The sequence below is a fragment of the Ambystoma mexicanum genome, chromosome 10 (assembly GCF_040938575.1).
Source record: "Ambystoma mexicanum isolate Mex_15411 chromosome 10, UKY_AmexF1_1, whole genome shotgun sequence".
Lineage (NCBI taxonomy): Eukaryota > Metazoa > Chordata > Amphibia > Caudata > Ambystomatidae > Ambystoma > Ambystoma mexicanum.
In genome coordinates this window covers 129,184,597-129,199,747 of record NC_090932.1, presented here as the reverse complement: position 1 = coordinate 129,199,747, position 15,151 = coordinate 129,184,597, and the positions used below count along the sequence as shown (strand labels likewise).

Here is a 15,151-nt window from a genome sequence, read left to right as displayed (position 1 = left end):
CAAATACAGAATGCAGCGGCAAGACTACCCCTCAGACTCACTCAGCGAGAACACACTACACCAGCACTGTGAACCCTACATTGCTTCATTGTCCAAAAACCATCTTTTTAAAATAAAAAAAACACTCTGCCTAGCACCGGAGAATTCCACGGCCAAGGGGCAGAATTCATAGAGGAAAGAAATTCCATCTACAAACCAAACCAAACACTGAGATCAGCAAAAACATTAGTCTCCTGCCTAAACAATACTCAAGGTGGAAATTTGAGGCAACAGTGCTCTCTTGCATAGTGGCAAAACTTTAAAACTCACTCCCAAAAGAAATATGAACAAAAGAAGATTGCCTAAAGTTCAGAAAGCTGGTCGATGAGCTAAACATGAGAAATCAACAAAGGACAACTACCAATACATCGCAATGGAAACACCAAAATAACTGAAAACTGAGGTACCAAAACAAGACAATGAAATCAAACAGTCCACCACAAATGACAATATAATAGTATGAACTCGACAGATCAACAAAACCGTGGCACAAACGGACACACAGAAGCCCACACTAACCCTACTAAAAACTCTCCAATATCCTGCATGCTCATCCTAAAAACAGATCACAGCACATGCATACCTCTACCACAGCAAAAACCTAAAACAACCACAAACTGCACACACTCCACAACACCCAGCAGGAAACTCAATCAAATACACGCAAATCACCCCATGCACACTCACACACCAAGCAGCACATAACGTCTTCCAACTGAAAACAAACCAGCTACCAACAGCACGTCAAAGCTCTTTTGCGATGTATCGCTCTCAATCCCACCACAACTAAGCCCTCCAGCCCTCCTTCCTTTCCAGATCGGCCAGGGCACTAGGAGATGATGAAATTGGCAGCAGTGCGCGGTATAAATTACAATAACATAGCATAACATATTTGTTCACACTTGCTTTTTAGTTCCAGTGTCATCCACGGTGTTGCAGTATTTTCACACGATCTGAATGTTTTATTTCAGTTCCATGTTAGACTTTTAGATGCAAGATCTACCTGTGATGACTGGGCTTCTCCGCTCTTCTTGACTCCCGCTTGACATTGAGTTTTACCTACTTTATTTAAAACAAAACGACCCTTTTGTGCTTCCTTGCACCCGTCATTATCTTCAGCACACACACGCAGCTCTTCTTCTGGTTGTACGTTTTTAACATCGTGTTTAATACTTATGAATAGTGGTGAATATTTTTTGCATGGCGACTTTTACTGACTCATACGTTTTGAAACCGAGCTTTGAGCGTGCTGAGCACCGGCTGTCCTGCAGTCGGGGCTCGGCTGGGGCTCCCTGAACTGATTTCCCCAACCTGAGCTAACGTAAATCAAAAGACGATGAGTGTCAATACTGCTTTTCTCCAGTAGATGTCAGTATCAGCACGTTTTGATTCACATCATCGGTTATGTACATTTGAAATGTTTTTTTTCCCCCAACACTGAAGTGGAGGGAAAGTATAACAAGAGAATATGGTTTGATTTTTGAAGTCTTATCAATGGAATTATTTATAGATTTATCTCAAATATCAGCGATTGGAACCGGCATTGACCTCTTTTAATTTCGATGGCACTGCACTTGATTTTTTGTTTGCCTGCAAATACATTGTCCACTCTGCTAATTCTTCTAGATGTGTCCACCGTGTTTGACCCTCTGGGTCATCAGTTTCTCCTCCAGAGATTAACTTCATTTGCCAGAGTCTCAGACACTGTTCTTCACTGGTTCTCATCTTTTATCTCCGATTGGCGCTTTTGTCCGACTCTAAGCCGCTTGTTCACAGACCTTGTTGATATCAAATATGGGGTACCTCGAGGGTCCGCTTTGTCACCTTTGCTCTTTAGCATTTATGTTAAGCTGTTACATGATTTTCTCCCAAGTTTGGAAGTTGGATTTCATTGCTCTGTGGGTGATGGCCATTGTAATTGTAATTGGTTATTTATAACGCACTTAATACCAGGAGGTTTGTAAGCGAGGACCCGGAGATCGAACCGTTGTTGCCAAGGTGAGCACGTTGCTCCAGAGCTATCCTCCCAGACTGTCTCCATGTCTCTTCCAGACTCACACATGTACTTTTCCATGTTTATATATTCTGATACCTTGGTCGATATTTTGTCTCAGATCAAGGTTTGAAATCAGAATAAGTGGCCAAGTTAAAATACACTGAAGGCTTAACGTGTAACTGTTCTTACTCACAGTTATTCCCAGCTTCTTCTGCCCCTCTTTTCATTTAGATGCATGTCTTCTTATGTTGCTATCTAAGGTCAAGACTCTAGTACTTCATTTAATTCTGTATTGGATTTTCCCTCCCACATTAATCAGACTGTAAGCAGCACTACCTGACATTGTCTAAACAGATATGGCCATAGCTCACTTCTCAATATCTGCCCATTATCGCCCGAGCTATAATGGGCACAAAGATAGCTTACTGCAATTCCATTTACTCAAGTCTTCCTAAATGTTCATGTCCTAAATTACAGATTGCACAGAGCAATACTACCAGGACTGTTCTGAAAATCCCATATCATACTCATTTATTTAATTTATTTTTTTACATTTTTAAAGCGCTCAAACAGCCTGGGGGCATCGAGGCTCTGTTACAGGAATATGACATAGTTGCGTATTTATAACGCGCTTAATACCCAGCGGTTTCTAAGCGCGGAGCCGGGGATCGAACCTGTGTTGCTTGATGACGTCTTGTTACCAAGGCGAGCGAGCACGTTGCCGCTGAGCTACGCACCACCCTCCATCAACTTCATTGGCTGCCAGTGTCTGCTAGAATTATATTGATATCAGCTTCCCTGCTGCAAACGCATTTGCTGTAACGCCCCTTCTAATTTGGTAAACAGACTGAAGACTTTTCATACTATTTTCAATTTCTCCTTAGCGATTCGAAGTATTTGCGTTTAAGCTCTTTATGCATGTCCATAACCATTTATTAAAGCCACCTTTTTAAATAGATTTGACTCCCTGCCATTCTAGGTATAAACACTTAGCTGCCTATGTTAGGCCACCCCTTTAACTACATGGGTGCTGCCCCAGACACTTCTTAGGCCCCAGCCCCAAGTATTGTGTCACGACACATTAGGGCCCCCCTGGATCTCTTGTCCCATGTCAAGCCCTGGAAACAGGGTCTCTTGCTTGAGAAGAATGTTTTGCTGGACATGTCCTCTGCGGCAGGGCATCCTCTATTGTGCAAAACCGTCAGTCCTGATATTTGACTTGCAGAATGCACATGAACGCAATCTTTTGCAGAACATGTTCATCCTAATGTACCTGTGCAAGTTGTGTTTCTAGGCGCACACACGTGTCATGAATCAAAAGGGGCATATGTTCTCTTTTGCATGGAACTGTCCTTTCAATTACAGGGTTTAAAATCCTTGATTAGGGTGTAAGAAATTGTCTGAAAGAAACTGCTGACACGCAAATAACTGGACATGCATGGGGGGGTTATCTTAGAGATTGGGTCCTGTATCTTCAAGCTGCAGGATAGCTCAGGAAATCAGCAGATCAGTTTTTCAGAGTCCACAGTGCTCAGGTCATAGTTTCGTGGTATGTGCCAGACTCGACAAAACAAAGAAAACAAACTGGGCCACTGCAGGCAGCCCAAAACCTGCTAGATAATACCACTGACATACTACGGAGAGAAAAAAAAGCTAAAGTAGACTGGCTGCTGCTTGACATGACCTCCTGGGTGACCTTTTATCCTAACAAAACCACCTGAAGTTCACCAAGTCCCAAACACGTGTACTATTCCTTCAAACCTCGATACAGCACCCGCTACTGGCAGGCCTCACTGGACATTGCCATGCACAAACAAGTCTGCACTTCATGCCACAACAACTCTTGCTCAATTAGGAAGGGCACTTTAACCAATAATAATATGCTCTGTCCACTGTAAGCAAGGGGACATGTTTACTGCTTTAAATGTGATTCGTGTCCCTTCTCCTCATTCCCACAAAACAATACTCCTGCTTAATTATTCTTAGAATTCTGTCAGCTGAAATGCTGATTGGTATCCCTAAAGGCGATGTGTGGAACAGGGGCTGCTCCCCCTTCTCACCTCCTCTCCACTCCACCTTCCGCCATCCCATCTCACTGCCACCTCTTTACTTCCTGCTCCCCCCTTTCCCTTCTAATACCTGGTGCTTAGACGTGGTTTAGCACAGTATGCAACCCCAATAAATAAATAAATAACACAAACCCATGAGCATATAATTTCTTCTAAGACGTCTATGAAATATTACGGGTGCATTTCCCAATGTGCTCATTGCAAAACCCCTTTTAGTCAAAGCCTTAAAGATTAAATCTGTCTTTTCTGGAAACCAGTGTATTATGAACAGATAGTATTAACTGGCCCATCACCAGCTTAAAATCCAAGACTTCAGGGGGGGAGAGGGGTACAGCATAAAAACTGGCAGAGAACAACTGCTGTGCATCTGATGTGATTGGATCATTCGACTCAAGGGAATCGTACCAAAATGTCACCCTCACAATTACAACTGCCGAATTTTATTTTGACCCCCCCTTACACCAAATATATATGTGGGGGGTATAGAATATAATATTAATATGAGGGGATACACTATATGTTGTGTAAAGTGTTTTTTTTTTTTAAAGTCAGCATTTTCGGCCGTCGCAATAATCACATAGATCCCGACTCAAGTGCTGTTGAGGCGTCCAATAGACCTCTGGTCATACCTGGAAGAAGTAATCGCCTGGTTTGACGTCGGTCACGTCTATCCACTGGCAGTCAATATCGTGTCTGTAGACGTCGAAGCAGCCGACAGTAATCCCCTGCTCCCCAAAGTTGGCGCACTCGTACTGCTTCTGAATATCTGCAAGGAGAAGAAGACATGTGGTGTGCTTCAGGGTGTTGTGACATTACAAGCGATCGACTAAGCGCACTTACAAACTCCCCGGTTCCCAGAGGTCCCATCTGCATGGATGAGCCCTTTGCACGCATTCCTCCGACAAATATTTATCGTGGCAACAGAATTTCGACAGATATCATCAGTCAAGCAGGAAAAGCAAAGAGAAGTGTTTGGCAGCGCTCGCATTCCTAGAAATGGGATGACGTGGACTCTAATAGTAATTAGTCCCTGGAACAAGATGTGTAGCATTTTTTCATCTCCAGGCTCTATTGCTGCCACTCTGAGTGATTGTGCCCAGATAGCTTAGCTTCAGTTTCTTCTTCACCTGGCTGTCATCCATGACATTAAAGTCATTTAATTTGTTTGCAGAGTGATCAGTATCCAGAGAGAGAGAGAGAGAGAGAGAGAGAAAGACTCCAAAAATGTTTCCCGGCACCTGATATCCTGGGAAATTACAAGTCCCGGCCGATTGGGAAGTCACGTGCCTGAAAATGTTGCTCCCCATACCCACAGAGTCGCATAGAACTCCATGGGAGTGGGGAGACGGAAGCACCGGCTTTGTTACTAACCGTGCCGGTGCCTCCATGACAAGTCTGCCTACCAGGACCGTTGCACCGCCAGGTCAGACCTGCTGGGCACAACGGCCTCTCAGGCAGACTTGCAGTGTGACACCCTTATTTCCATTCCACACTGCAAAGTAAATGTGTGCACTGACTGGTGCAAAGTCACTTTGCGCTGCAAAAATACACTTTGCACCGCTCTGTGAATCAGGGTGTTCATTGGAAATGCAAATTCACTTTGCACCGTGCTAAAAATTCCATGAATCAGGCCGCGTGGCTGAATAAGCAGACGTTAGTGTTTGTATATAAGTATATACATTCATCTGAGTAGAAAGCCATTGCTGGGCTTTGCAGGCATTAACAGACTGGTCCCCCGAAAGCCAGAAGATGCCTGGAATCCAGGGTAATGCTCCGTGAAAGGTGTACATGAAGAACATTACAGTAGTCCAAGCGCACAATCCCTGCTGCTATCTGTCAGAGTAAGGAAGAACAAGGTCCCAGCACTTCCTAAAAATATGATAAGGCCTCTCATACAAATAGGGCGGTAGGACTGTCTTTGGAGGTTTGGCTTTAGGGTACTTTAGAGGGAGAAAGTGTGAGGTGACCTTCCATCTCCTTGAAGGTTTCGTGGATATCATTATCAAAATGATGCCCAAATCTGTTTGCTTTTTAGGCTGGAGTAAAGGCGTGGTTTGCAAACTGAGATACAGTGTGAACAGCCCCAAAGTTGGATCGCCATGTTTGGTGCACTCAGTGGCAGCTGGTGAGTTTTGCAATAGGAGGGGAGTAAACATTTCCCCTGTCTATGCTTCAGCGACCCAAGTGTAGCAAGTGACCCTCAATCAAACAAGGTGGGTTTAGGAGGCTCACCCCAAGAAATCTTTTTTAAATGATGGGTTTAAATGGTGCACTTTACAGCACACTTTATGAAAAATGGGGTCAATAGCAATCAGATTTGTAGGGTAACACATTAAAAAAATCCAATAGATGCCAGGTTGCAAACAATGCACAGGAACACTTTTCAGCACATTTGCGTGATGCTGTTTGCCCTTTGATCACAATATATACCAGTATTCTGTCAGTGGAAAAAAACATTTTCATGTTGGCTTTACCCAAACATAATCTTGCTAGCTGCAGTAATATATGGCAGTATCCCCATGTAAGAACTCATGTTTGCTTTACCCATAATGCTGGTAACATTACTATACAAAAACATGTTTATGCTGGTTGCTCCAATGTAGGCCAGTATAAGCACATAAGAACCATATGTGACCCTCCTCGAAATATCACTCTTACCAATCATGCTAACACAGAAGGCATACCTCTATTAAGAACTCAAGATAAACACTCCCATCATAATCAAACAACAATCTAACGCTATTGAGACTACCAACATTCACCTACCCACCCCAATCCAAGAGCTACCCCCGGCTACACACCTCAAAGCAGCCCCCATCAACGCGCGCTCCATACATGCTCATACCACTGAAATTCATGACCTCATTACTGAGCAAGAACTTGACCTACTCATAGTGACAGAAACTTGGCTCCACCAAGCGTCCGGCCCCTCGCTCTCCATTGCCATTCCCCCAGACTATACCATTCTCAGAACAGACAGAACAAAATCAGTAGGTGGAGGAGTAGCCATTATCTCTAAAGCCCACCTCAAATTAAGAACCAGCCCTATCGAGAGCGCAGTCGGCTATGAAGTCCTGCTAGCTAAACTAGCTACGGACCACAAAACCACTATAAACTTAATAACCATCCATAGAGCACCTAACACTATATCTCAACCAGAACTAGACATACCATTATTGTTAATGCCACTTATAAAACCAAACACAAAATGCTTAGTCCTAGGGGACCTGAATCTAGGATTTAACGACCCCCAAGACCACAAAGCAGATGCACTACACAGTGCACTTAAAGACACGGCTTTCACGCAACTCGTGAACACCCCTACCCATATAAAAGGGAGGTCTCTAGATTGGATACTACATCTTAACACTATAGTATCCATTGACTCCATCTCCCCGGTACCATGGTCAGATCATCACTGCATAAACTTCACTTTCCTGCGCAAAAATCCAGATCTACCCAAAACGGCTGTCAAAGAATCATATGTAACAAGAAACATCCGTAAACTCACAGCAGAAAATATCAACCCTCTATTAGCCAAATCGACTCAATAACAAAATCATTAACGCCAAAGATCCGTGTGCCCTGGCAGACCTTTACCACAACTCTCTTACTAGTACAATAGACGTCCTAGCATCCTGCGTTAATAAAACTAAACGTAAAGACAAAGAGTCTTCCTTCTGGTTCAATGAGGAACAAGTCTCTCTTAGACGAATCAAAAGATCGCTTGAACACCGCCTAAAGAAAAACCAGACCCCAGAAGCCCTGGAAGAATTCAACTCTGCAAACAAAATCTATAAATCAGCCATCATCGCCCATAAAGCCCATAAAGCAGATGCCTTTAACACAAGAATTAGTAATGTGTCCTCCGATAGCAAAGAGTTATTCACCATACTCAAGGAGTTGGAGAACCCGATCCCCATAATTAACCCAGTCAAACCTAGCAAAAAATGGTGCACCACCATCCAAGATGCCCTAGACACTAAGATTAAACTATTACAAAACAAAATTATCTCTAAAAGAAACCTCCTGTCCGACAAACACTCCACGGCCAACCAGATCTCCACTACCGTAGAAAACACCGCCCCTCTCTTCAACTTCACACCAGTCTCTCACCATACAGTACTCAAGACTATAGCCAAACTTAAAGCCTCCAACTGCAAAGGAGATAACTTCCCAGCACACCTAATTAAACTCTACGCTCACGCCCATAATCACCAACTTTGTAAATGCCTCCTTCTCCACCAACCAGGTCCCAGTCAGCATTAAAGCAGCCTGGGTCACCCCCCTTCTAAAAAAGCCCACGCTAGACCCACTAGTGCCTACTAACTACCGGCCCATAACAACTGTCCCATTTTTACTTAAAATCATTGATAAAATAGCATATAACCAATTACAAACTCACCTAGAACAAAATAATCTGCTAGGAGCCAGACAATCAGGCTTTAGGCCTAACCACAGTACTGAGAGAGTCTAATTGGATTTTTAGATCCAAGAGTGCTTTCAGAGATTCAGGCAAACTAGCTACACTACTGCTACTGGACCTATCAGCAGCATTCGACCTAGTAGATCATGACAAACTATGCAACACTCTAAAAAAAGATTTTAATCTTTCCAACAACGCCACTTACTGGATCAAATCCTTTCTCACGGACCGTACGTCCTATCGTACTATATGCACGTGACAAGTGAGTAGTCATTCTTCCTTTTCTTTTCCTTTTCTTCCCTTTTTTCCGTTCGTACACGTGTCTACTTTCGAAGTATATTAGCTCCCAATAAACATATGTGTCTTCATTATTTGCTTTCGATTATAGCATACTTTTTCTGATACATTCTTTGATAATGAGGCACTAACCACACTTAAGGATTTTAGACAGCAGCGATCCCAGATATCGCACGGACGTGATTCGTTGATACATCAGTTTCCTTTTCCTTATCTAGTTTTACCTCTGCTCTTTCCCGTGTCCACGATAGATAGAGACAACATAAACATTAGGTTTTGTATATTGAAGATTCTTTATTATATCAGTCTGGTCAAGTAGAGTTCTTCTTTTATGTAATGGGATGTTTCTTAATTTTTATTATTTTTTCAGCTATATTTCATAATTAGAACGCACAGGCTTAATTGTCAATCCTAAATTAGAGGATTTATGTACTGTTGTGATGTACACTTGAATTTCCATTATGATTCATTCGAGATAAGTAGCGAATACACCACTCCAATATGGCCGCCAATTTTGGTTGGCCTAGCAAAGGTATTAGCACCATGGGGTTTCCATGACAACCTTTAAACAACAGCAGACATTCAGTGAAACGCGCATTTCTGCGGTTACACCGTGTATTGAGACGAGTCTCTACACAACATTAGGTAAGCTCGTGCCTCCAGCAGTATGGATGATAAGCAGAGTAGACCTAGAGTACTACCTAATGTATACATATATTTACAGATTGTTGTTTTGAAAATTGTTCGTGCCAGAGGAAATACTGCGATCTCTGCTAGTGAACGCGCAGCCATTTTTGAAGGTTTCATTTGTTTACAGGGAGACCAGGTCAGTGTAAATATAAGTTCACTAGCATTATGCCTAAGTAATGTGACCCTGGGTAATGACTAAATGACATTTCTGTCTTTTCTCCTCTTGTATGGTTATTCGCTTAATATTTCAACATTCCTCGTTTGCCTACGTATATTTAATATTTTTTACTGGTTTGTGCACTGATGGGTATGAAATGGTGGCACTTTTACTTCATGTTATTGGTGATACGTATTTACTTATTTATATGTGAGATTAATGCTTGGTAATGTGGTATTCATTGACTGCTATGTTTTGCACTTTTGTGCATACTTGACAACTTTGACCAGGGACTTGATATTGCTTGTTTTATTATTTTTTGGTATTTTTGTGACTTCAATTTGTGTTACTTATGACTATATACAGGCCCTGATGAAGGATTTAGTCCGAAATGCATTGGCCTATCCCAGAAAGCATTTGCATTAAGAGGAAATAGTAATTGGCAGCATTTTCTGTTTGGTTCGAATAAATAGTATATATATAATACAAGCATCTTGCATCAGATTGTGTGTACCGGTGAGATTGATTTTTTGACTCACTTGAAATAAGCCACTTTTAAGAGGATATAGGAGTGCAACCCGCACCGCTGGCCTCACGGCCAAGGTCTTTGAACGTACGTCCAGAGATGCCATTGGGAATTTTGCAGCAGACCCCATATTAGTGCCCATAGGTGTCCCCCAGGAATCCTGCCTATCCCCTACACTCTATAATGCATACACCAAACTCTTATTCTCAGCCCTAGACGATATGGGTGTCATTTACACCAACTTCGCAGATGACACCCAGATCCTCATCCCCATCTCAGGTGACTACACCCAAGAAACCCTCACCATTAATAAAGTTTATTCCATAATCCAAAACTGGATGGCCCTGAATAGTCTTTGCTCAAATGATGAGAAAACAGAGATCCTCATTGTGGGCTCCCAAAAAAGAATAAGCACCCTCCATCCGGACTACTCTCACATTAACATCGACGGTACCCGGATCCCAGTACTTAAACAAGTCAAAACGTTAGGTGTCTACATCGATACCAACCTCTCCATGCATAAACAAATAGCACCCCTCTCTTCATCCACAGCTTACACAGCAAAACGTATTGCTCTCAGTCGCCAATTTCTCACCCCTGTAAATTGCATCACTCTGGCTAGAGCCCTGATCCTAAGAAAACTAGATTACTGTAACATCCTCTTCCTAGGAACTTCCAAAACCAACATAAACAAAATCCAACTACTGCAGAATAAAGCCCTTAGAGCGGCTTTAGGGATAAAGAAATCAAAACATATATCCAACATTAGAAGAGAAAATCACTGGCTGCCTATTGAAGCAAGGATCATATTCAAAACCCTTAGCTTCGTCTACAAATGCACCAACAAAGCGCCCAGCTACCTCAACAACTCCATCAAAAAAAAAATGGCATGCAGGTCGCTGAGATCCAATAATCTGGCCCTCTTAGAAGTTCCCACATACAAATATAGCAGAGCAGGAGGAAATAGTTTCAAAGTTTTAGCCCCTTCGCATTGGAACGCCCTACCTCTAAGCATCAAAAAGGAGGAATCATTACAAAAATTCAAAAAAGCTCTGAAAACCTGGTTATTCAATAAATTTTAACCTCCCAAGCCCTACCCTCCCATGACCAATTACACTGCCTAGGGCAACCGCAATGCTGTAAACAGGTCTGGAACATAAGGTTATGGACTATCTTACCAATTGGAATCTGATATAGGACCATATCTGCTTTGTAACGTCTGTATAAAAAATGTATTATTGCTTTGAAACTGTAACATTGTTTAATAATTGACTACCTTCTGTATCTTTCGCCGTGATACCCCAGGGTCTGGGCGAGTAACAAATGTAATAAATAAAATAAAAAAATAAAAGAATTATAATAATTATTTAGCATTTATATAGCGCTACCAACCCTCAGGTATCTAAGCGTTGCTTATTATTACCCACAGTGTGTGGTGCTCATGTATCGACCTCGGAAGGATGAAAGGCTGAATTTGGCCCTGCCTGGATTCGAACCTGTGTCAGCAGGCTGTGCACAGATGTCAAAGCAAATGCTCTACTCGCTGTGCTATCAGACCGGCATTGCCCGCAATGCCACTAAAATGCTGTGCAAATGTACGAAAACATATCCATACTGGCTACAACAATGTACAGCACTATCCACAATTAAAAACCATTATAATGTTGGGGTTGTTCATTATATCAGTACAAATTCAGTGCCACTGCCACTCAACAGGCACTGACTGTGTGGGTCAGGGGTCAGCAGCTTCCCTTCAGCCCCCTTCTTCCTGCTCTAAATCAGAGTGGGCATTGGGGTCAGCCTTCGGACCCTGGTGCCAGCCTAAGGCAGAAAGTGAGGGGGAGGGGTGAAAAGGCCATTTCTCCTCCCTGCATGGGTGGGATTTCCAGCACCCATTCAGGGACATAAATGCTGTGACATCAGGTGACGTCATCTTAAGGTCTTTCATAGGGTTGTACATGACACAGTGCAAGGCGTGGATGGCCTCCTTCCATGGCAATGTACAGCAATATGAAAGACCTGGGGAACACCACCAGTCTTTGCATTTACAAAGAGCCTAAACATTCTGCCAAAAAAGTGTTTGTTGGTTCTGTTTTTTGGGATCAAGAGTGTCGCATAAATTAAGTTGTATTGCCCTAGTGCCCCCATGGGCGAGCCAACACAGGGGCAAATAGTGCACCCTTAGGTTTGGGTGTTCCCAGATATTTCATCAACTAGTGATGTTATCCAGACAGGCAGGCACAATGAGGCATACAGTGTACTCAGCACTGGCTACATGAAGCGATGATTGTGAGTGCTCAGCACTGGCTACATGAAGCGATGAGTGTGAGTGCTCAGCACTGGCTACATGAAGCGATGATTGTTGGTGCTCAGCACTGGCTACATGAAGCGATGATTGTGAGTGCTCAGCACTGGCTACATGAAGCGATGATTGTGAGTGCTCAGCACTGGGTACTTGAAGCGATGATTGTGAGTGCTCAGCACTGGCTACATGAAGCGATGATTGTGGGTGCTCAGCACTGGCTACATCAAGCGATGATTGTGAGTGCTCAGCACTGGCTACATGAAGCGATGATTGTGAGTGCTCAGCACTGGCTACATCAGGCCATGATTGTGAGTGCTACAGGGCCCTGTGTGGAGCCTCCTTGGGAACACTCTTCTGCTGGAAAAAGCATCAGGATTCCTCAGGCTGAATATCAGCAAAGCTTCCAAGCACACTCACATCCTAGCTGTTCATCCAGCAACTGTGTCCATTTTCACCTATTGCCAGCCCCTTCGTGTCCATGCTCCCCTTAGGCATTAGTGCTGTTATATGAGTTTCCGTAACTAAGCTATATTGACTAGGGGTACAGGACCCCCCCCACCAACGTCCCCAGAACGTTAATGGCCTGATGACCTAGTTAAATGGCAAAATGAAACAAGGGGCTTCGTGGTCTAAGGACCCCGGGAGAAGGCAGACACGTGAAATGGCTGCTGGTCACTGTCCATCCCCTCCTCCTATCTGTATTAGGTTGATGGCGGCATGCTGTTTACACGCTGGGACACAGAGAGTTCCTGTGCTTTCAGAGTGGCACTGTAGACGTCTGTTGGGGCAGAACATTTCTTGCTGGGGTCTGCATGGATCAGGGCGTTGAAGTGTTCCTCTTGTAATGACCGTTCTGTGATATTCCTCGCACCGTGCGTGCTGCCGTCACAGACTCGTTGGAAGCAGCATGCCTTTACAAACTGCTAAGGACTCACAGTCCAGTGAATCTGGCTGACTGCACACACACCTTCCTGTGTACTAATACACTAACTCCAGTCATAACCTTTGGAGAACAGCAGGGCTATATGAACCGGAACTATGGCAGATCGACGCCCCGTTTATTGCAGAGGGATTATTCAAATAATAATTCACATTTTAAAATGTGGAGGGGAGGGTGTGCAACAAAGTCATTAACACATATCGCGTTTAGGATTCCACAGTCGTGGAGAACATGTACGCAAGAGTATATGGTAAGCGCGGGCCTGTTGAGACTGGAAGTGCAGCAGCTGAAGCCGGAAGAATGCAGGGCGCTATTTTGGCTTCTGCCAAGATGGCTTCCGGGAAGGAAAGATTCAAACAGCCTCGCACAGCTGAGAGCTTAGGCTTCCCTTTGCGGCGACTGCCAGGTGATTAGCAGCAGGGCGTGCTTGCAGGGGGTCAGAAGTAATGTGTTTGGGACCAGCCCATGCAAATATCACCTGATCACAATAGGCATTTTCGACTGCAGTCAAATTTGCATTGAACAATTTTCCAATTAATCCTAATTGTCCCAAAAGCAGTTCCCACCATTATTATGTTGTGCGCTGAGCACTCTTAGTGTTGCGTGTGTGCTTATCCGGCCCACTGTGAAACTGCACAGAACACAATGAACAGACCTAGGCAGAACTAACACGGAGACCACCCACCAGTTACATGGCGTGGGCCTGGCCTGGTCCCGATCCAGTCCCCCATCCATCCCGCATTCCGCATTGGATTAGTTCCAGCCAGGGAAGGGTATCACACTGGAGGAATTCCTCCGAGTTAATGAGCTGCACATAACTACAGATCACAGAGAGCCTGCAACATTCTCCACAGTGCGGTATGGACAGGGGACAGTAGTACAATATGCCCTGATGTTGGAAGTATTCATTTTTTGAACCTGGTTGATCTATACAGAACATTGTGGATGTATCTATAGTGAGAAAAGGAATGAGTTCCCTAAACAGGGAACTCCCATCTCCTGTGCGCTATCCCGGGTGGTATTACCGCCGGGGCTATTAGCGTTACCGCCAAACCTCCCAGCGCTATGAGCGCCGGATCACGGGGTTGGCGGAACAGTAAGTTCCCATTCCCCATTGGGCCCATTCGGGAATTCCCCATTCCCCATTGGGCCCAATGGGGAATTCTCAGCGCTATTTCCGCCGGCGGTATTAGTACCGAAAATCAGCAAAATCACAGCGATTTTGTCCCCAGCTTAGAGCTAGCGGCAAATCCACCAAGCCTGTGATCTGGCGGACCCTTAAATACGGCCGTAATAGCGTTACCGCCGCATTTAAGGGTTACCGCCAAAACTATTATTTTCCATACATTTCTTTTGATTGGTCAAAAACAAGTAATTTTTATGAAATGATAAAATACCATCAATCATCAAAAAGTAGTAGTGAGGGGTTAGGTCTCGTGCCATGTACGACATTTCCACCTACGGACATTTTCCATATCGTGATCCCTGGCAACAAAGGCATATATATTTAGTTAAAGTTAATATGGAATAATGCACCAACCACTTGTCTGAGGTACATTCCGGAAAAAAAAATATGGACTGGGGGCACGCTGAATTTTTAAACTGGGGGGAGGTGCGAAAATATTTCTTCCAAGTATGCTATAGCGGCCGAGCCTAGCAAGGGACCCCGAACCAATCGAGTGGGTTTCTCCCCCTGCACATTTTTT

At 43.8% G+C, this 15,151-nt stretch overlaps 1 protein-coding gene across 1 annotated transcript in view; it reads right to left on the bottom strand.

The window, feature by feature from the left end:
• Positions 1-15,151, bottom strand: part of LOXL2 (lysyl oxidase like 2) — a 361,884-nt gene that overhangs the window by 16,006 nt on the left and 330,727 nt on the right. Inside the window, exon 12 of the mRNA XM_069617615.1 lies at positions 4,734-4,870. Within this exon, the coding sequence (XP_069473716.1) occupies positions 4,734-4,870 (137 nt within the window). The remainder of the gene's footprint in view (positions 1-4,733; positions 4,871-15,151) is intronic.